The sequence below is a fragment of the Ailuropoda melanoleuca genome, chromosome 4 (assembly GCF_002007445.2).
Source record: "Ailuropoda melanoleuca isolate Jingjing chromosome 4, ASM200744v2, whole genome shotgun sequence".
In the NCBI taxonomy this organism is placed as follows: domain Eukaryota; kingdom Metazoa; phylum Chordata; class Mammalia; order Carnivora; family Ursidae; genus Ailuropoda; species Ailuropoda melanoleuca.
Genome location: NC_048221.1, coordinates 11,722,527 through 11,745,122, shown reverse-complemented (window position 1 = coordinate 11,745,122; position 22,596 = coordinate 11,722,527). Strand labels below are relative to the sequence as shown.

The window sequence follows — 22,596 nt, the reverse complement described above, 5'->3', positions numbered from 1 at the left end:
TGTCTTAAGACTACTTCCTCCAGATCACTTCTTCCTTTTCATTCCATGGCAAGTACCTGGGATTAATGCAACATCCTCGTAACTAGCCTTTCTGCCTCTAGTCTACTCCCACTCTAGCCCTTCCTGAAAATAAGTGGATTTTCCTAATGTGTTTCTTTGTTGATTAGTCTTCAGCGACTCTCCGTTCCTGACCAAATTAAGTTCAGGCTCTCATCAGTATAGACCCAGCTTACCGTCCAGCTTTCCTACTTCCTTCCTTTATATATGCAACACACAGAAGCCTTACGCAGGCAAGCCTTGTGCTTTCCTGACTCAAGCAACAGAGACCATTTTCCCTGCTCCTGTCTCATTGATTGAAATTCTAGTTATTCTTCACAGCCTGACTCAGGAAGGACTGGGTTTAACAAAGGACAGGAGCTTTTGAATTACTGAGGCAAAGAGCTCTCACTTGAATAGAGATCATAATCCTCATATGAAGTCATGGTATAATGCAAGTAACATTTGTTAATGATCTTGGCACCGTTATCTTTCCCTCCCATCCCATCAGCGTTCATTGAACCAGAGTACCTTCGGTATCCCCCCAAACACATTCTGAGGTTCACACAAATTACAGTTTATGTAAAAATTTATTTGACCAAAATGTAGAAAAAGTGATACTATTACATATGATACAGTTGCAAGAATCTAAATGAAAAGTGTGGGTTTTATTCAATTGCACAATTTGCTAGTGTACCTTCCGGGTAGTGTGATGCTTAATAAATAGGAGTGAGGGGCAGAGGATTTGGATAAGCTAGAAGCAGGGTGATTTTGTCAGAATTGTAAACTTGAGTTGGCCCCCACATTGCTGGGGAATGTGGAATGTTTCAGCTCTGAGATGTTAACCAAGAAAGCAGAAATATAACAAAGCCAAAATGTGCAGCCCTGCCTACAAAATACTCCATATCCAGTTTAATCAGGAGTTTCTTGGTCTTTTATTAACTTGGTCCTGAAGAAGGAATTAAAAGTCCTACATAAATAAGTCTTCAGTCTGCCATTCCCTGAAGTATAAAGGAGATGAAGCTATAGGCCGATTACTTTATCTATATTTTGCTGTCAAAGGCCCCTTCTGCTCAATATTTGCTAACAACTGCTCAGTTATTCATGGCTAGTGGTCTTCTTGATAGGACTTCTCTGAATAAGACTGAATTCTACCACATTCATTCCTGCTGAGGAGATGGTCTCAGATCAGAGCAGACAAGCATGGGTCACTGGAATAAGCTATCTGCTCCTCAGAGAACAACTTTAGAATGAAAGGAACATGTAGAAGAGCCTAACATCAAGAATCTATCCAGAAAATATTGGAGTAATTATTATGATTATTTCCCAAGCATTCTCATGCTGACTGCCCAGAGGATGGTTTGTTCTGCATTGCGGAGTGTGGGAAACAGCCAAGATGATTAGGCTAATCTGTCTATGGTTTACGACTTCCCACAAAGTCAGCCCCCTCCCCCTGGCTTCATTTTATTTTTTATTTTTTTGCTCTACATGGAAAATCCCTACCCATATTTTAACCTGGCTACCTGTCATGTGACCAACAGTGGCCCAGAAGGTTATATGTTCTTTGAACTTTTAAGTTGACCCATGACTAGATACTGGAGTTGTTTTCGAAAAATGTAGGGTTGTCTATTCTCCCAGGAACCAAATGCCCTCAGTCTTAAGAGAGTATGCTCAATATGAAATACCCTGCCTACCTTATGAATAAATGCAACTTAAGGATAAAAATAGAGCTGAAAAAGCTGGTGCCATTTGAAAAAAGGAAGGAATTAGATTTAACTGGTGCTCAAAGCTTCTCTGATACAAAATATTTGGTCATATATTCATAATTTGCTTGACATTTCCAGCAAAGCGAAGATTCAATAGCAAAAGAAACTTCTTACAAGAGAAGAGAAAGACACGGAGCTCTGGAGTTTCTGTTGGAACAAGACTCTTCTGTTTTGGTTATATACAGTTAAGTTCGTTTAGTGTCTGATCCAGTGTCTGATGTAAGCCCACATTCTCTTCTTTGGCCTGGGCAAGTTTTTCTGGTGAGGATTAAGAGTGGGGGAAAAATAAATTAATAAGCATCTTTGTTCAGGAAAAAAAGTTTTCAACTCCATAAACTACCATAGTGAAAGTCATAGCAGAGAAAGTACTTTACATTTTAATTATAGCAGAATACCATGGAATAATAGAGATCAAGTATCAAATATGGGAGGCAGGGTTGCAAGGTAAAATACAGTCTTCAATTAAATTTGAATTCCAAGTAAACAACAAATACTTTTTTAGGACAGGTATATCCCAAATGTTGCATGAGATGTACTTTTGCCAAAAAATCTTTCATTGCCTATCTGAAATTCAAATTTAACTGGGTGTCCTATGTTTTCATCTGTTAAATCTGGCAATCTAGAGTTAGAACACCTGGACTTAAAACCCCAGTTGTGCCACTGAAATACGCCATTTAACCTTGCTAAATTCTCAGTTTCCCCATCTGTCAAGGATAACACTAGCAATATGGGGCATGGGGATGACCATAAGGAACAAACGAGAGGGGCTTCAGAACTTGGGAGGTGCTACACAAACATAAGAGTTCAGTCCAAGGTATGGGAAACAGTACATTTCCCCCCTACTGCCAGTTAACTAGCCTTTGGTAGGAAATTATAATCCTGAAACCCATTTTTCCTTTGGAGGCTTTGGGAACAGCCATTGAATTCCAGGCATAATTGTGTTACTGTGTCTGTGTGTCCACAGCCATGTAGTCAAACCCCAGATAAATGCAGCATAACTGAAAATCTAAGTCAGACTACAGGTGAGTTACTAAGTGCCTGAGCTGATAACTTTTTCAAAAACTGAAAAAGTAAGATGCCATTTAGAGCTAGGCACGACAGCGATCAAGACAGAACTGGTTTGCAATGAGTGATGGCCGATAAGACACTAGGCCAAGAATCATTAAAATACTGGAGGAAAGCAAAATGCCTCATAAACTGTGATAGGATCAGTTTGGAAATTTTTAGAAAGAAAAAGAAATGCAAAGACGGCAGTCTTTCAACTAGAACTGCTGAACCTTTCATCTCATGAGGCACTTAAAAACATCAAGTTGCTATGATCGGGGCAGATTCAGTCAGAGAAAAGAACAGTGAGTGACCTGGGCCTGACTAATGTGGATGGACAGTGCCCACTCCGTGTGAGCCAGTTTCTCCGTGGTCTCACCTAATCCTCACTCACGGAGCCACCACTTTTGTTTTGCAGAAAAGCTAAGCAGCTTGTTCAAGGGCCCACAGCTAAAAAAAAAAAAATGGCAGGGCTGAGATTCAAACCCAGGTCTCCCCACCACAAATCCTGATCTCAGTCACCTTGCCACTTGGATTCCCTGGCATCTACTTTGTATTAGATCTGAGATAAAACCTCTCCCTAAAGTTATCAATTGCCCTCGAGAAGTGTGACAGGCCCACAGACCGTCAACAGGTGGTAGGAAATGTCCATAGCCCAAACCTCCGGAAAGGAAGTTCCACTTAGGTGCTTAGTTAAGTAGAATGACTGAATAAGCAGGGTTGCAGTTATTTCAAAGGGTGGAGGCCACCTACATCTGGAAAAATCCCAGGAACAAATATATAGAGTGAACAAACAAAAAAAAACACCCACCCCTTCATAGCCTAACCTTTCCACGGTCATTCAGTATAGAAGTGTGTGAGGGGAGTGGTTTCTGCAAAAGTTCGGGGTGGATGATAGGAAACCAGGGAGAGGGTGAAAGGGTGTGAATAGTTTAAGGGAGGTGGATTTTGGAGGAATGAATATAAAGAACTGGGACAGAGGTTCCCACCTGAATAAAATTATAGGATGAGGAATAATAAGCTATGGTGACAAAAAATTGTGCCTCTAACTGGAGATCTTCCTGCTACTCCCAGGTTCAAGGGGCAGTCTAGAAGACATGCGCGGACATCAACAGGGCAGTGTTTCTGGGATAATTTATGGTGGTGGTGGTGGGGTGCAGGGGAGAAGTGGATAGAATATTTAAAATTTGGATTCTTGTGGAAAAATCTATGAGGTTTTGGTCACTATATGACCTCTTAATGCCCACAGGCTAACTTTAAGAGTTCTCAGCAAAGCAAGGTTCCTGATTCGAGTTAAATCAAGTATGAGGAGATAGAGGTTAATGTCTCAGGCAACTTTGGAACTCAGGAATGAATCATCTCTCTCTGTCTGGCTTTCCAGCAACTCCCACCCCCTTTCCATGCTGATGCAATGCGCTTTCATCCCTTGTGTAGTTGTTTTCTAAGGGCAGGGGATAGAGTGAGGCTCACTGGCAAGCTTCCTCCTGGGACCGAGGGCTGGGCAGATGTTCCATGAACAGTGAAGACACAGGGAACCCCGGACACCACTCTCAGAGTATAACACAGAGAAAACAAACGCGAAAAGGAAGCATAAGGAGACCAGAATGCCATTGCCGCTTTTTGAATCCGTAGGTCAAACCCCATTCAGGAGGAGCCTCTTTTAGACACAAGCCTGCCAGTTTTTGCAAGTTCTGCTGACTCTCACAAGCTGCTTAAGAGGCTGGATGAGTCTCCATTCAAAAACAATTTCTATTTAAGGAAAAACTGCTATTGGCATGCAGATATAGTTAGCTCGCACATATTTGAGAGCTCATGCCAAATTGGCTTTTGTTTTCATATAGGCAGAAAGAATCATGTGAGCATCATTTTCCTTTTGAAATGAGCTCTTCATCTGAACCACCCACTTTCTGTTGTAGCCACAGGCAAGGGCATCAACAGCTACGGCTCAAAAGCGGCAAGTGAAGAAAATGAAAATGAGGGCCTGGGCACGAGGAGTGCCTGTCTTTATTTCGGTCACACAGCCACAGACACAGCAGAGGAAGGCTTGAAAGACCAAACCAGGAGGCAGGAAATGAGCTTCTAGAAGCCCACGGGAAGTGTAGGCACCACAGTGAGAAGGCCAACTTCGGTATTGCTAGGACAGAGGGCGGCGCCCCAGCTCCCTCTTAGAGAGAGGTCATGTCGTTGAGAGCATGGTCCAGTTCCTCGCTGATAGCTTTGTACTTGAGCTTCTGAGCGTAGAGCTCGTCTAGAGGGCGGAGGTCCCCAGGGAGAGAGTTCAGGAGAAGAGGTACAGGGAACAGAACGTGAGGGTCGGAATGGAGTGCCACACATGAACAATGAGAGGAAGAAAAAAAAAGTGAGAAAACAAAGCATGAACTAGAAGAAAGTTGTGTCCTATGTAAAATAAACGAGGAAGCAAAAGATCAATGGAATGGTTTCTCAGTGGTTTGAAACTCTCTGGGGGTTAGCCATAATGAACCTTTAAAAGAAGGGGGACCAGAAATGGAACACAGCTTCTACCCTCAATCTCCCGCCCCAGCTATTTCGGACTTTCAGTGATGTCACCCAGTCCAAAGGTTATACTCTGGAATGGGGTATTTTCCCTTATATGGAAACCTCACCTCCCAAACCAAACACTGGGACACACGGTCTGAGGAACAAGTTTGGCACCCTTTCTGGGTGAGACAGTTTCAGATTTTGTTTGACTCCCGAGATGCTAGAATTTCCCAGTTACTTTATGAAGAACATGGGACAGAATTCTTTTTTTTTTTTTTTTTTCTTTCCAAGTTGGAACTCTTCAAGAGATTCTGGGATATGTGGGCACCAGACTTGCAGACTAGAGTCTTTATTCAGTCTCTACATTCTCTGTATTTCCATTTTCTCGTATTGTGATAAGCTCTGAGCTCTCTGGGAGAGAGCTTCTGTAAAAATGTAAGGCATTTTAAAAATGCAAGGCGTCTCTCAGGAATGAGTAAATTGAAGGAAATTCTAAAGACTTTTAAAACAAAATCAGCCACATTTGGGTCTCTGTATTCACATGTGCAGCCAATTAAGCAGAGAGCTTTCACTTCTTGAAAAATGGCAACCCAGGTCTGCATGGGACTTGCGCTGTCCTGTTCCAGTGCCCCAGCCCTCCAGATGTGCCCTCGCTCCGCACTTGACTTTCCTAGGGTGAACGAAGCCCAACTCAGCCCTTCCACAGACTCCTCCCACCTGTCCGCAGATTGTCGCGAAGGGGGAGGCAGAGCAAACGGAATCAGATGTAGTTTCGTACCTTCCAGGTCATCAATTGTCTTTTCCAGTTTTGCAACTGTTCTCTCTGCAAATTCAGCACGGGTCTCAGCCTAGAAGAAAAGAAAGGAGTCACTATGATTGCTTCGAGACCAGCCGCGAGAGAAACCTGAATGAGCTGGCTGTGATCACGCTCACCTCCTTCAGTTTGTCGGACAGAAGTTTGATTTCTTCTTCATATTTATCCTCCTTTTCAGAATACTGTGGGAGAAACCAAAACAGTACTTAAAAAAAAAAAAGCATAGAAGAACGTGGGCTCTCCGTTCCTTGGAGAAAAGCATGTGCTTGAAGCACTACAAACATGCCCAAGAAACAAAGTGGAGACAGCACCCTCCCAGGTAGAGGCAACGTGCACACAACTCAAGAGAATGTGTAGGAGAGCCCTCTGGGGTGCGACTGAGCTGAAGGCCTGGGTGGGATAACTAGAGATGGAACTGTGAAGAAGACGGAGCAGAGGGCTGCATGGAGATACATGGCACGGGGAGCCCTCCACAGTTGGCCTGATAGATGTTTCCGACCCCACTTCCCACCGACTTTCCCAAACATGTTCTGTGAACGCTCCAGTCTCCCAGCCTTAGCCCCCCACCTCACCCCCCCAGCATGGGATGATGTTCCTTTCCCCATGACTACCCGTCATGAAGGATTTTTGTCTTGCAAGGTTCAACTCACATTGGTATCCGCTAACCCCTACAGCTGCCCGCTAGGTTGCCAGATATCCTCAGTCCCATTTTACAGATGAGTAGAACAGTCACAGAGAGGTTACGTAGTTTGTCTAGGGTCACACGGCCATGAAGCGACCACACCATGACTGGCTAGAACCTGACTCTGGAATTCGAGCTCCTGGCCTTCACTGCGCTTTACAGCCCTTTTCAACATCACTTCCTCATTCCCCAACTTTCCAAGGCTCCTCTGTTGAACGTCTCGAAGCACTTTATCATTGGATCAGTCTCTTCTACTCAACTACACCCTGAGCCCTCGCAGAGCAGAAGCCATATTATCACTGTAACATGTACCCCCAAGGCCCAGGACAGCATCTGGCATGGCCCACGGGAGCTAACTTGGCGTGCACACAGGAGCTACGTTTGCTCTTCAAAATATCCTCGTATCCCTGTTAATACTAATGACATAGCTCTAAACAAGACAGATACAGACCCTGTCCTTAAAACTTACAATCTAGCAAGGAAGGCATGTCATTAATTATGGCAAATGTGATCCACCATCATGATAGGAAAAGCAGCACATGGGGCTATAAAGCCAAGAAACCCCTAACCGAGATGTTCAATGCAGCTGCAAGGTAGGAGGCGGCAGGGAGAGTGAGGAAGCGTGGAGGATGGCGAATTCACAGGGCAGGCCACGGAAGAGTGTGTACGTTGTTCCTATGTGGTTCTCTCCGGCAATGACTGCTTCGGGTACCATCTCAACCTAAAAAGCCCAACTGCGCCTCTCCTATCTGCTGCTCGACCTCCTAGAGTGTGTTTCTGGAGGATCCAGGGGATTCCTCTGAGCGTGAGGCTCTGTATACAGTTATGCTCAGATCTCCCTAAGAGGAGCCTGACCAGGTACGAATCTCATATTCCCTCTCCACTCTCATCGAAGGCGGAGATAAAAGACGGTGCAAAGACCCCATGGAAGAAGGAAATCTAGCCACCAGACATCTCTTTTTGTGGGGGAAAAACCTTGCTGCTGGGCACCAAACCCACTGGTAGCCAATACAGCTCAGATCCCGAATACCCTGGCATATATTCTCGTGCACCGTGGAGGGAGAAAAGAAAGCCCAGCAAACCACCAGCGCAAGCCAACCACCAACCTTTTCAGATGCAGCCTCGAGTGACTTCAGATTGTTAGTGACATTCTTGAGTTCTTCTTCTAGGTCACCACATTTTCTGTGCAAAGACAAAGGAATTTGATGTCCTATCCCCCCTTAGAGCAGGCAATTCCCCTGAAAGCTTTCAAAAAGAGGAATCCACGCTGCCTAGGGCCCCCAGAAGGAATGCAGGGGAAAAATGTTAACGGCTTCTCTCTGAGCTGCAGCGCTGTGCACTTATCCAGACCCTATCACTCCTGGCAAAGGTGCTGCAGGCCAAGCAGTATTTGGAAGGTTCGTAAAGCACTCCTGGGCTCCCGCCAAGGGTGAGGCAACAGGGACTTGTGAAATCTAGGATGGATGAGGCTGCCTCCGGAAGGTGTAAGAATGAAATGGAGCGCGGGAGGTTGGGAGACGGCAATCAGTGTGCACCGGACGCTCCAGGAGGCAAGCTCTGAACGGATCTGCGAAACTGAATCCTCTCTCTCAGCACCACGCGATGCTCCTTGGAGCTGGATTCCTCACCCGAGGCCGAGGGGAGAGGCTTTTTGTTTGTTCAGAGCTCGGGGACTGTGGTCAAGCGTCTCACCTCTCCCCCTGCTCCAAACCCAGGAATGTGTCACGGGCAGACAATGCCATCAAGAACAGGGCAGAAACGCTGACAGGGAAGCCTGCCTTCCCCAGGTAAGCATTCTCTTGAGAAGGCTCAGCCTCCCGAGATTTCCTCTCCAGGAAAATGGGACTTCCGGGCTTCTCTGCTATTGCCTGTCTCACTTCCATTTCCCAATACCTCTGTATTGTTCCAACACCTTGGAACACGTAGGCAGTGCTTCCCAGGGCAGTCAGAACAAAAAGACACTCTGTCAGCCATGGAGGCAAGGAGGGAGGGCTGAGCTAGGAGTCCCAGATGCCCATCCACTCGAGCAGAGGCCTCAGAGAGTCAGGGTCAATTGTCCACACAACCAACTCCCCCCCGGCCCCGCTCTGCCCAGGGGCCGAGCTGGGCCCCCCTCGCAGTCCCGCTCTGCCACTCACAGCTCAGACACCTCGGCGCGCTCCTCCGCCCTCTCCAGCTCACCCTCCAGGATGACCAATTTACGAGCCACCTGCAGACGGAAAAGATCGATTAAGACCCCAACAACCACGTCTAGCAGGATGCCTCCCCACCACCCTTGTGGACGGCAAGGCGTTGCCCAGACCATCTGCAAGGACGTGGGCCCCAGGAATGAGGCAGACGGGATGGGAAGCCAACCACGGAGACCGGAAGAGCAACTGCGCTTTCGTGGTCTGAAGACCCATGATGCCCAATTTTAGCCAGAACACCCAGCTGGGGGACAAAAAGTGATCTGATCAACTGGTCTCCCTGCTAAGTTAGACAAGTGTCACAGAATTCCCCAGGCCTTACTGGCGTTGTGGAAGATACGGATTCCTAGCCAAGCGGCTGTCTCTGGAAGAACAGATGTGGATGCAGAAGGCCAGCTGAACTAACCAAGAGCTTCCTTTAGGCGGCCCCAGGACTCTCCCTATCACAGAGCCATTTCCTCCCCACTTCCTGCTGCTGCCCTCTGCCAGCCCCACTCACCTCCTCGTACTTGCGGTCGGCCTCCTCAGCGATGTGCTTGGCCTCTTTGAGCTGCATTTCCTGAATCTCCATCTTCTCCTCATCTTTCATGGCCCGGTTTTCTATCACCTTCATTCCTCTGCAAGGAGCAACGTCGTCATGATCTCCACACACGGGTTACGGCTCATCGTACACCTCCACATGTCTGCTCAGCCAAACTCCTCTCCAAGAACCGCGCTCCAAAGAGGAAACTGTGGAGCGGTTCTCTTTCACTTCCCCTTTGCCTACTATCCCATGAGCTACACCATCCCCACCTTACAGAGGAAGAAACGGAAGCATAGAGAGGCCAAGTAACTTGCTCAAGGTTGCGTAGCTCGTAAGTGGCAGAGCCGGGATTCAAACCCTGGCGATCGGGCTCCAGGGTCCAGGCTCCCATCCTATACGGCCTCTTGCTAACTAGTAACAAGAAGTACTTATACACTAACAGTTACCACAGTGTGATGGAGGTGTGGGCTGGCCCGGCTGTGGGAATGATGAATTCTATGGCACTGGGGGAGGACATGTGCATGTGTCACGGGAGGCTTTCCAGAAGAGGAACCACAGGAGGGTTTCAGAAAGAGGAGGGACTGGAAACCAGAAAGGTGAAGGGACTGCCGTGGGAAGACCAGGAAACAGGCAGGTACCCACAAGGTGAAGGGTGAGGAGGAGCCGAACCGAAGTGGATACGTCCAGTTTGGAAAGGACAGTGCCCGGGGGACGGCTGGATAGCTACAACGCAGCTGGCTCCCTCTGGCCTGCACTGCTCAGAATGCACCAGGTAAGCCCAGATATCTCCAGAGAGGCCAACCCAGGATAGCGTACGTGTGTCATGCCTGCCCGGAGCGGAGGACCATACACGCCTTGTTGTTTAATAAATATATCACTGGCTTTACTAGCTCACTGTCAAGACACCTTCACATCTGTGCAAAGCCTTAACCTCAGCCCACGAGCAAGCCAAGGAAACCTTTGCAGCACTGGAGAGATCCAAACGACCTGCCCAATGTGAAGTGTGCGGACTTCAATCTAGATCCTTTAGTTCCCAAGTAGAGAATCCTTTCTATGAAAACTAGCAGTCTTTCACCAAGGGCGTCACCAAAGGCCTCTGGTGATATGACACAGAGAAGTGAGGGGCCTTCCTGGGCTCTCTGGGTTTGGTGAGGTCCTGGAAGTGAGACATCTGGCCGGGAACATGGGCAGCAGCTAATCCAGGCCCCAGGCACAGCCATGAGCAACGTGTGACTGGATCCTTCCCACTCCCTGGTGGCTGACCGGGAAGCCTCTGCTGGGCTGTGTACCCTCGCCTGGCACAGGCTGTCCTACACTGCACGGGAAGAAATTTCCCGCATGGGCAACCGACAAAGTCAATCTCCAAGATTCCCTGGCTGGTTCTTGATGTCATAACAGCACAATCAGAAATTAATCCTTTGGAGGGCTTTATACCAGGAAGCCGTGGTGGATGGGTGAAATGAGAATCCTGGTGTGATCGTGGGGAAGATACACAATGACCACTGGCCCGGCCCACACCACCACCGCACAAGGAGCCCATTTACCACCACACAGAGACGGCTGCTTCTGGGAATGACACAATCTGCCCTCAGTCCTCCATAGCCTGCACCAAGGCATGAATTATCCTACTCTGGAGGACGGCGGATCCCGCTGGAGGCCCAAATGCAGAGGGCGTGCCACCAAGGTGAGGAGCGCGGGCAGTCGCAAGTATACTGATGGCGCTGGTCTGCGAGTGTCCCTGACATACAGTGGTCCCTGCCTGACAGCAGGCTTAACGATCGTCCGTGCAGATGGCCCACTCCAAGTTTTCATCTCCCGTCCCCTCTCCCATCACCCTGGGACTTGGTATTGTGAGAACACCAGTGAGACGCACAGTGGCTCTGCAAACTGGTGCAAACCCGCTTCTGAGAAGCAGCCTTACCTCTCACTCTCGTCGGCCGCCTTTTCTGCCTCCTCCAGCTTCTGCAGGGCTGTGGCCAGTCGCTCCTGAGCCCTGTCCAGCTCCTCCTCAACAAGCTGGATGCGTCGATTGAGAGCTGCCACATCTCCCTCGGCCTGGGGAGGTCAGAGGTGCAGCCGGGTTAAGAAGTGAAAGGCCAGCCGGGTTAAGAAGTGAAAGGCCAGCCCAGCATCCCCAACTCACATGACGTTCTTCCCCTGGTTAACACGCTTCCCCCCAACCCCCGCCCGACAAAGCCCACCCAGGAATGCAGGCAGTAAGGATTTCACGCTCTCATCTGGAGAACATGAATTTTCCATATGATCTTCCCCCCAAAACGCCCGGGAACATCCACCACTGGAGGACAAAGGTGTGTATCTCAGAAGAGGGCAGGCAGTCAAGTCAACACGGAAGAGTGACAAGCGCACCGCATGCTGGGAGAAGACCATGCTGGCCTTTCTGGGATTCCTAGAGAGTAAGGCCACCCGTGCCCTGGCTCACCAGGGCATTTAAAAAGCTCTGCTCCCAGTCACCTCAATGGTAAGAAACTAAGAGTATGGAAGCCTCAGTTAAATGTCGGCCACACGTGGGGGAGGGGGCAGGGCCATCAGAACACCACCCTGAACTAAGTCTGGGCCAGAGAGGATGGGACAAAAAGATCTAATCTAAGTAAGGAAAGAAAAGAAAACTTGGTCACAGGCATGGAAGGGATGTCAGAACGGTGATACTGGCTTTTCAAGGTATTTGCACTTACAAGGAAGGTCCTGCAGCCGCATACGTAAAAGCAGAACTCTGGGCTCAAAAAGCGCTCGGTCAGAATCCCTGTTTTGCCAATTTGCAGCCATGTGGCACTGGGCAGGCTGCTTCACTGCTCTGAGCCTCCCCATGCCAGCCCCAGCCCCGTGAAGGCTGTAACTGAGGGTGTGGCCCTGCACCTGGCATGTGGGAAGTCCCATGATTTCACCTCATTTAATCCTCCGGTATTTTTACAACGGGGAAACAGAGAGGTCCAGCTCGGGGCACTAGTTCCGCTCAGTCTCACAGAACTGTCGAGAAAAACGGCCTCAGGAACCCCAGCCCAGGGCTCTTCTCTGGCTGGATCTGTACCCCGCAAAGAGTCCTGTGGGGGCTTCGAGACCGGCCGCCCTCAGCAAGAAATACTGAAGACTTGGTGAAATTTAACTCAATGGAGGGAAGACGCGTAAAGCTACACAGGTTCCTTCCTATCAAGACAATCTCTGAATGGGGGAAGGCCATAAAAATTAGTAGGAAACCAATCCCTCCCCTGCCCCCTGAATTTATACAGCAATTTTTATTTAAAAAAAAAAAAAAGGAGTAAAAGAATGAAGCCAGAGATGCTGAAAAACACAGAGACTCGGGAAACTGTGCTCAGCTCCAGGGTCTTAGTAGTAGGTGGAAGGAAAACTCCCACAGGTGTTTCATCGCAACTTCCTCTGAAACACCAATTTGGAGACTACATTAAAACCACCAAAGAACTATTTTAAGAAATTCACCCACTCCTTCCAATGAGTGGGTGCCTTTTATTCTTTTTAATAACATGAATTTTAACTCCTTCAGCACCGGGGGCAAGAATTGATTTTTTTCCCCCCAACAGTTATTAGTAATTAGCAAAACTGCATAACCAACACCACTACCTAATTCTGGAACATTTTCATCAACCCTCCCACCAAAGAAACCCCATCCCCATTAGCAGTCAAGGTACTGATTTTTAAGATCATACAAAACTGCTTGCTTTCTTCATGAGTTGTCTTTAAAAAATGAAAGCGAGCCTTTCCTTCTGTGGGGAATTTGGAATCCTGATAACCACGCTTTTGGCACATTTTCAACTGCCTGGAATTGAAAGAACGCTGATGCACACGATTAAATACGTGCTTACATATATATGTATTTTTGAAAAACTGCTAGTCACTGCTAGTCCTTTTGGGCTCCACCCCTTCCTGCAATCAAAGCTTCTATACTCTACAAAGGATTTCCCTTATAAGGTAAAAGAGGCTTGCTAGATACATGTGGCAAAGGAACAGGAAGATGTCGGTTAATCACACAAAAATCTAAACGAAACCAGCTGTCGGGAGGCAGACCCAGAAGTCTGCCACACGCCGGCTCTTGGCTTTCTCCACAAGAGACTGAGAAAGGTTTTTTTTTTTTCCCCCCTCTGGGCTCAGTTCCTTTGCCCAAGTACTTTTTTCAGACTTCCCGGTCCTGACCAAGAGGAACATGCTTTGAAAAGCAAACTTTTGAAGAAGTCCGCAACTTTCCAAAAACATCTTTCGTCCCAACTGGACTGTCCTATTCCTAAGTCTTGGCTCGAGGCTGAGGGCCATTTTTAAGCCGAAGTAATTGTCCTCCAGCGAGATGACTTGGGATGAGATCAGAGGGAGGGTTCTGCCGGTTCCTTGTGTGAAAGAGGCCAAACCAGCTACTGTTTGAGGCTTGCACCAGGTTTCGGAGGCCTCTTCTCGCCAGAGCAACCCTGACAGGACCCAACGCTTCCACTCAGGCCAACACTGGGGCAGGGTGGGGCTCTTCTCCAGACTTGTCAACACCCAGGGCATCTTTTCCGCTTCTGGGGTCCCCCCTCCTCAGCCTCAACACTCCAGCTCTCCCGGACCCTGGGCTTCCACTCTCTCCCCCAACTTTCTTGCACACCTAAGGCTCTTCTCCCAGCAAACTCTTATTCTATGATAATAAATGCTCCACATTTTGAAGCCTGCCACACCGGGGGAGGGGGGGGGGCTGCTCCCCTGTCCTGCTCCAACAGAAAGGACACTGAACCCCTCTTCAATGCTATCCACCCTTATTTGTACCCCTCACGCCCATTAGACTGTGAGCTCTTCTGAGGTGACAGGGAGTGGAGGAAAAACAGCCCAGGAATTGAGCACCTACCATGTGCCACTACTCCCCGGACCCTCCCAGCTATCGTAGGGGGTCTGCTTTACAGATGGGGAGACACGCTCCTAGGGGTTAAGTACCAAGTGGTATGAGATGGCATTGGAATCCGATCTCTCCGCAGCCCCAGGAGTTTGCCATCATCCGTCCTGTCCCGAGGGCAGTACGAGGACCGAAGGGAGGCTAAGAGGGCCCTCCTCCATCGGCCCCATTATCTGTCCTCAGGCCCCGCAGCATGGAGCTGAGGCACACCAGACCATCTTGGGTCCAGGGTCCCGAGCTAACATTCCTAAGTTCTTTTGGAGAAAGGCGGGGTCCCGCGGCGGTCGCCCGGCGGTCCTTCCCGCAGGGACCAGCTGGGGAGGGAAAGGCCGTCGGCTCCGGGCTGAACTTCCGCCCCCCGCCAGGAACAGACACGTTGCCGCCGCGCCCCTGGGAACAGCTGGGAAAGTTCAGCAGGAGCCGGGAAGCCGCGTAAGAGGGGAGAAAGTGCGACGCCCCCGCCCTCCCCGAGTCCGTGTCGGCCAGTCCAACCCCAGACAATGGAAGCTCAATGTTTCCACTCTCACTTCCCGCTCCAGGGTCCAGTCGCCGGTAACCCCCCCCAGCCCCGCCCAGGACCCCGGCGCCAGCCCGGAGTCAGACAGCAATGCGGCGCCCCCCACAACCCCCTCCCCACTCCAGGATCGTGCATCCACCTCGACCCCATCCCCCCATTACCCGCTCCGTGGGCCACGCCCGATCCGGATGCGGGGCCCCCTCCCCCGTCCCAGGCTGACCGCGGAGAAAGGGTGTCTCAGCAGCCCGCCCAGGGGAGGGGGGTGCGGGTCCGCGATCTGGGAGCCCCCAGGCCCAGAGGGCGCGAAGGCGGGCTAATGGGGAGCCGGGGGGGAACCGGGTAGCCGCCGCCGCGGGCGGGCGGGCGGGGAGCGCGGGAAGCGGGCGGCGCCGGGAGAAGGGGAGAAAGGAGCGCGCGCTGGGCAGGGGGATGCCGGGGCGCGGGGCCAGGGCGCGGGCTCTCACTTTCTCGCGCCGCTCGCGCTCGCCGTCCAGCTCCCGCTGCAGGCCCTGAGCGCGGTCCTCCGCCTCGTCCGCCTGCTGCTGCAGGGCCTGGATCTTGCGTTTCACCGCCTCCAGGGAGTTGAGGCCGGCCATGGCTCGGTGGCGCGGAGGCGCACGCAGCGGGCGGCGGGCAGCGGCGGGCGCTCGGCTAGGGCTCGGCTCCGCTCTAGCGAAAGCTGCACCAGCCGCGCCCCGGCCCCCGAGCCTTTGCCTGCGCCGGGGCCGCCCCCGCCTCTCCCCGCCCCCGGCCCGGCCGCCGTCGGGGCGATGAGGTCACCCGGCCCGGCCGCCGACGTCAGCACCGCTGGGGGAGGGCCTGACGTCGGCACCGCTGGCCACAGCTGCTGGAAAGTGCCCCTTTTCGGGACTTATTTGGAGAAAGCGCCGGGAGGCACCGCCTTCTCCTCTTCCTCCTCCTCTTCCTCCGGCGCTGCCCGCCCACCCGGCCCCGGGGCTCCCGCCTGGCCCAGCCGCGGGCGCCCCCATTACTGCGCACGTACGTCGGAGGCTTTCTTCTCCGTCAGCTCCAGCTTTTCCTGGGCGTCTTTCAGGTTCTCGGAGTATTTGTCCAGCTCATCCTCCGTCCCCTTCAGCTTCTTCTGGAGGTGCGTCAGCTCCTCTTCCACCTGGGGACAGATGGGGGGACGTGTCAGCCTGGGGGCCACGTACCCGTGGCGCAGGGGCGTCTCCCACATTCACAAGAGCCCTCTTCTGTCTCCCTGGGCCTCAGTTGCCTCATCTGCAAAACAGGGATAACGATACTGTGCACCGGTCAAATGCTACCTGTTAATACGATTTTCACCTTCTTCTCATCTCTTGGGACCAGCTGTGTGTGCTTATCTTTTGGGGTGTCCTGGATACCCTTTCAGAATCGATTACAGCTTTTGGGAAACAAGTTCCCGACATACTTTCCAGAAACACACGTTCAGTTTTGCATCCCAGTTTCAGGGGTGCGGACTGTTGGTGATCCCGAGTTAAGCTGAAATAGGAGTCTCATACTCTGGGCCCAAGTCATCCTCCAAACCCCAGCCTGTCCCTCTCTAGTTCTGCCTCCTACACTGGCACCCAGAGAAACTTTCTAAATGTATGTTTGCCTTCCTCCTGCCTAGAACTGCCATGGCTCCCCATTGACCAAGACAGTGGTTCTTCGACTTTCCCACAAAATACTCTGAAAGGTTGGGGCACCTGGCGGGGGGCTCAGTGGGTTAAGCCTCAGATTCTTGATTTTGGCTCAGGTCATGATCTCGGGGTCAGGAACTCAGGATGGTGAGATGGAACCCCTAGTCCGGCTGGCGCTGGGTGTGGAGCCCGTTTAAGATTCTCTCTCTCCCTGTACCTCTGCCCCTTGCCCCCACCCCTGCCCCATGCGCGCTCTCTCTCGCTCTCAAAAACAAAAAACTCTGAAAGGTTGAAAGGCTCAGGCCCACCCCACTCCTGTACTTGGGGGTTTTGGCTAGAAGAGAGATCCCCCTCAAAGACCACTTTCTTTGAAGGCTAAGGTTAAATCTTTAAAATTACTGCACATCTGGCTTAGGTTCATTTTAATAAAAATGTCCCCCACGTTCCCTAAGTTTTCAGTTCTCTTTGTTTATCCTGGGAGCCTTGCCCCTGTCTTGGCCCTCCCAGCTTGAAAAGCTCAGATCTATGGGATACAAACCACAGACCCCTTCACCTCTCCATCTCCATCACCTCCACCACACCAGTCAAGAGTCAGTTCAGGAAGCCTTCTCTATCACCTCCAGGCTGCACCTCCCTCCCCTGCCCCAAATTCTGGTCTGTGGTGGTCAGTCTGGCTCATGCTTTGATCTGACTTCTGTCTCTGGTAGTTTGACCCCCTGGTCCAGTCCATGCTCCCAGGGTGGGCAAGCAGCCCTCCCTGGGCCCTGCTTCATCCTCCTGCTTCCTTTTCCCAGCAGGAAGCCCAGAGAGGTGGAGTGACTTTCTCCAGGTCACCCAGCACAGGATTTGAACCCACTTCTGAACAGGCCCTTTAGGCCAGGCCTGCTTTCCTGTGTCCCTTTCTGACTTCCCTCTTTTTTCAAACTTCCCAAAGAAGGTATGTTATAAAAGCTGATGGGGCTTCTAGGTCAAGCTCTGAATCTGATCTGGGTTACACACTCACCCCTGAGATGATGTGTGAAATGTGCCAGATGCTTTCTGTGTGTGTGTTTGTGTGCCTGTGCAAATTCTTTTTTTTTTTTTTTTTGAGATCTATTTATTTATTTGAGAGAGAGCAAGAGAGAACGCACAAGCGGCAGGGGTAGGGAAAAAAGAGAGAGTATTCCAGATGGGTTCCATGCTGAGCCCAGAGCCCGATGTGGGGCCCGATCTCAGGACCCTGAGAACACAACCTGAGTCTGAGACCTGAGAACAAAACCAAGAGTCTGATGCTTAACTGACTGTGCCACCCAGGTATCCCCTGTGCAAATTCTTAAAAGGCCTCCTGTCCTGTCTTCAAGGCCACTGAGTGTCCTACTGCTGAACTAGGGAATGGGGAGGGGAGTAGGGGCTCAGAGGAGGAGAAGGGTGAGGAGCTCAGGCCTATGTCAGGCTCCACAGGGCCTGATCTTGACCTTCAGGCAATAAGCCTAGATGCCTGGCTCCAAATCCCAGCCGTATGATCCCTGTCCCCTTTTCTGGCCTCAGTCTTCTCATCTGCAAAATGGAAGCCTTGTCGTGGTGGTCTCTGAGTGCCCCAGCAACTGCTGTGAAACTTCTGCCTTGATGGACAAAATGAGCCAATTTCCTTAAAGACAGGTCAGTATGACCCAGCTTTCACCTGACTGCCTTCTGGAAGGATCTGTGGGGTGCAGCATTTATTAGGTGCCAACTATGTGCCCAGCACAGCACTCTCTTAACATGACAGAGTGAGAGCAAGTTCTGCAGCTTTGGGCTCATCCAGGTGTAAAGGTGGTTGTGTTTTTCATGACATTTTCCAGCAAGGTTTGCACAACAAGGGGTGGGGACTGGGATCATGTGGGTCGGGGGCTATGAAGCATTTAGAAAGTGCCAGGAACATGATACGTACTGTCTCACTGAAGCTGCATGTCACAGCAGGGTAAACTGAGTCCTAGCATGAGGAAGGGACTTGCCCCAGGCCGTACAGACAGGGGATTTGAACCCTCATCGGACTGATTCCAAAGCTGGTTCTCTTGACTTCTAGGTTGCGCTTCTCACTGACCTTCCACACCCAGCACCAATGCCCCCTCCCCCTGGGAAGCCCGCCCTGCCGTTCTGGGCAGAGCCTCACCGCCCCCTTGCCCCCCCCCCAGTCCCTGTCCCTCCCCCGGGCCAGCCCTGACTGCTGAGGCAGGGAGCCTTTCTCTGCATCTGGCTCTGTCTTTCCCAGCCTGGGCTCCTCCAGAGCTGGGCTAAGCTGAGGTCACTCTGAGCAGAACCCCAGCATCACTCAGCATGGGGCTGGGAAGTCCAAGGAAGTCCAGGGGAAGTTTGCAGACAAATCAATGACACACCCCAAACCCTTCAGTGGTTGAAGCCAGGTAGGAAAAATCAGTAAGACTGACACGAAGTGGGTTCCCTTCCCTCTGCCCAATTTCTAAGCACAAAGTGTGTGCTGGTGTGTATGGCACCTTGCCAGGGAGGGTAGTCTTGCCCTGGCTCTGGACGGTCTCTGACAAGTCACTCCCTCCTCTGGGCCTCAGCTTCCCTGCCTGTAAAACGGCTGGGAAGGTCATGGACCGCACACCTTGGTCCCTGTAAATGGGGCCTTAGGACAGGGCTGAGGCAGGATGTGGGGTCAAAGGCCAGTTGTGGCGGATGTCACTGCCCTGGGAGGGGAGCCTGCAGGAAGCAGGAGGGCTGGGCCTCCTGGTCCTGTTCCCAACTGGACAAACAGGGCCTAGAATCAAGACTTTGCTGCAGGGTCTCTAAGGGGCAGGCTGACCCCAGGACCCACACTCGGGCCTCCTGAAGTGCAAGACACTCCAGTTAAGTCAAGTCCCTCATTGCCTCCTGCCTCCATATTCAGGTGGGACAGGCCATTGGCCCCGTGGGAGCGTGGCCTCTGCTTTGGGCCTCTGGAATCTTGTGTTCCACGCCTGGCCATCGGAAGGTAGCCCATGCCCCCATGTCTCAGATAAGAACACTGAGGGGCAGCAATGTGTTCTGAGTCAAAGTTAGAAGAAGATCCGGCCTGGTTCAAGCACAAGGCCACTTCAGTGGGTGGCTTCATGGAAAAACAAGAACAGAGTGGAAATCCAGCTGGAGGCCAGAAAACCTCTCCCTGCCTTTTTGGCCATATAGCTGGCAGAAGTGAAGGCTTTGAGAAGCCTTCCTTTTTGAATTTGTGTCTACCTTGGGAGATGATGCTGTATCAGTCACTCACACCTTAGTGAAAATTAGAGCCATACACTTGCTTTTCTCCAAATCCCTAGCTGAGCCTCTCGTGGCAAGGGCTAAATAATGGGTGGAAGTGGGCAGCTCAGGGCCAGCACAAGATGGGTGTCTGTGTTTGCCAAGGAGGAAGGAGGAAGGGAGTGTGGCAGGGAGTGCTGGGGTGGGGCTGGCCTCCAAGAATGTGTCACAGGCTCTTAGGGAAGCCCCGGGATGCTGGGGGATGGGGAGGCCCACAGGGGAAGTAGAGTGTAGGGCAGGGCAGGAAATAATCCTGCATTAATTGAGTGCTTACTCTGTGTCAGGCACCAGGGCAAGGGCTCCACCTGCAGTCACCTCTAATCCTTCCACGGCCGTGCGGGAAGCACTGCTGTCACCTTCCTATCTCAAACATGGGGCCACTGAGGCACAGACCGGTGAAGGCCTTTGCTCCACAGCGCTCAGTGACCCAGCTGTGAACAGAGCCAGTCTGAGTTCAGAGCCTGTCCTTTTTACCTTCCAAGCTGGCCTGGCGTATGGGCTGGGCAGGGCTAGGCATGCGGTGTCTCCATCCTGGGCAGCTCTACGGGCTTATCTGAGACCCCAATAATCCTGAGGGCTGGGTGGTTAACCTCAGGGTGCAGATGAGTCCTCGTGGGGGTCAGGGTGCTACGAAAAGAGCAGCACCCCCTTCCCTCCTCCCACTGGCTGATCTAGCCACCCAGGCCCAGACAGCTGACTTCTGCTGTGCTCCAAACCATGGCCTTGGGACTGCCCAGCCCAGGCCTCCGCCCACTAGCCGCGTCAGCCCCCTGGTGCACCCTACCGCCAGAGCCTTCTGCCAAACTCATCTCTAGAGCTCTAGGTCAAGGCCTCTGCCTGCCACTGGCACCCCCACCTCTCCCTCTGGGCTCCCCGCAGGGACGGCGGGGACACCTGAGATTCACAGAGATGCACTGAGATCCTAAGGTTTACCCCCAAATCTCCAACTACCCCAGTCCTGACTCTCACTCAGTTGCCCCCACCACACACCCACACTCGGCCACCCTTCCTGCACAGTCACACCTGGGTCTGTCCTGACATGGGGACAGGGTGACCCACACTCACACACAGCTCCACACGGCCACCCTGACTACTACAGACACGAGCACACACACACACACACACGTAGCTGGGTGCTGCCACCCTCACCTGGACGCTAATGTACACACACACACACACACAGTCTGACAGAAACAATCGCCCAACAAGCTCACACACGCCAATACAAGTACAGTCACCTTGACACACACATGCTTACCCTGACACACATACATTCCATTACTGTCATGTCAGCTTTGGCACGAGCACACGCACACACAGCCAGCCTCTCCCCGCTACACACAAGCCCACAGCGATACCACCACCCACGCCCTCGCAGACTCACGAACACAGCCAGACTCTTTTCACCCCCACTTCCCAACAACCACACACTTGTGCCTTGGTCTGCACACACTCACTGTCACAGACGCTTTTACCCTCCCATGCTCTCTCCAGCCCCCCCACACACACACATACACACCATACCACCTGTGCGCACACAGAAATGCCCAAACACACAAATACACTCTCACACACGGCATCAAACAACCACCCCATCTCTTACATCCTCTCATCCCCACACACCTACACACGCTCCAGCTTGCACACCTATCCCGCACGCACAAACACCCCTCCCTTGCCCGAGCACGGCGCCCTGCCTCTCTCTCTCTCTCTCTCTCTCTCGCTTTGCTCGCCCTAGCCCTCCTGGGGTAGAGTGGCCTCTCTCTCCCAGCTCAGGCACCCTGGAAAGACAATGGTCCCCTCACTCTCAGCCAGACAGCACCACCCCTGCCCCTGCCCTGACCTCAGGTACCGAGCTTCCTGAGACCCCCACCTTGGGTCGCAGAGCCCGGCCTCCCCGCCAGGAGCAGCCGCCCAGACAGGGCACTGGGCAGCTGGCCCCAGCCCGGTGGACGGCCCCTCACCTGCTTGCACTTCTCCTCCGCGGCTTTCTTGTCCGACTCGGCCTGCTCCGCCCGGTCCATGGCGTTCTCCTTGTCCAGCTTCAGCATCTGCATCTTCTTCTTGATGGCCTCCATGGCTGGGCACTGGGGTGCGGGCACCGAGGGCTCTGCGGAGGGGGCTGCGCTGCGGGCCGGGCCAAGTGAGCAGCCAGGCAGGGGCGAGGCCCTTATAGGCTCCGGGGCGCGCCGCCCCGCTGCCGGGCGAGACCTGGAGGAGGCCCAAGCCCAGGCCGCCGGGCCAGCCGCCACTCGCTTGCTCAGGAGGACTTGGCCAGCTCACCGGCCGCCCCGCAGCCCTCGCCTTATTTGGGCCTAGGATTTTCTCAAAGGAAAAAAAAAAAAGAAAGAAAGAAAAAGCCCGACCCGTTTCCATTTTTAACCTGGTGACACAGGTCCCTTGTGGGCGTGCGGGCACAGCGCTGGCTCAGGAGGACCCTGGTGGCCTATCGGCCGGCCTCAATTTCCCCGTCAGTGCTGGGGAGCGCAGAGGAGGGCTTGGGTGTGGGTGCAGAGTAGGGGTGAGGTGGGTTGAGGAGGCACCCGTCCTCCCTTCTCCTGTTCTCTGGTCCTGTCTCCAGGTATTGGGTGGGAGTCAGGACCCCATCCCATCTCCCTCACTGCCCCAGGGGCTCCCTGGGTTACCCCCTCTTTCTGGCAAAAGACGCATCATCTTCTCCCTCTGTCTCCTTTCTGATGAATGTCTCTGGGTCTCTCTCCATCTCTCTGTCTCTGTCTCTGTCTCTGTGTCTCTTCACCTCCAA

At 52.1% G+C, this 22,596-nt stretch overlaps 1 protein-coding gene across 4 annotated transcripts; it reads right to left on the bottom strand.

The window, feature by feature from the left end:
• Positions 1-607: 607 nt before the first annotated feature.
• Positions 608-21,956, bottom strand: TPM4 (tropomyosin 4). Of its 4 annotated transcripts, none has more exons than XM_011221745.3 (9): positions 21,797-21,956; positions 15,959-16,084; positions 11,472-11,605; positions 9,527-9,644; positions 8,980-9,050; positions 7,948-8,023; positions 6,279-6,341; positions 6,124-6,193; positions 608-2,060 (listed from the first exon to the last, which is right to left on the bottom strand). In XM_011221745.3, the coding sequence occupies exons 1-9, from the start codon at positions 21,908-21,910 to the stop codon at positions 1,978-1,980; spliced, it is 855 nt and encodes a 284-aa protein (XP_011220047.2). In that variant the 5' UTR covers positions 21,911-21,956; the 3' UTR covers positions 608-1,977. The 4 variants fall into 4 exon arrangements, with proteins under 4 accessions (XP_011220047.2, XP_034513864.1, XP_019652551.1 ...); XM_019796992.2 differs by lacking the exon at positions 608-2,060 and adding an exon at positions 4,976-5,094 and having other exon boundaries at positions 21,797-21,910; XM_034657973.1 differs by lacking the exons at positions 15,959-16,084; positions 21,797-21,956 and adding an exon at positions 15,420-15,699.
• Between the last annotated feature and the right edge of the window lie 640 nt (positions 21,957-22,596).

Bases quoted from the DNA above. Each gene is read 5' to 3' on its own strand.
- TPM4 (XM_011221745.3), bottom strand. From the start codon at position 21,910: ATGGAGGCCATCAAGAAGAAGATGCAGATGCTGAAGCTGGACAAGGAG. The intron at 16,085-21,796 runs GTGAGGGGCCGT...ATCTGTCCCCAG, and splicing joins CGGAGGAGAAGTGCAAGCAG to GTGGAAGAGGAGCTGACGCA. The intron at 6,194-6,278 runs GTGAGCGTGATC...CTTTTCTTCTAG, and splicing joins TGTCCGACAAACTGAAGGAG to GCTGAGACCCGTGCTGAATT.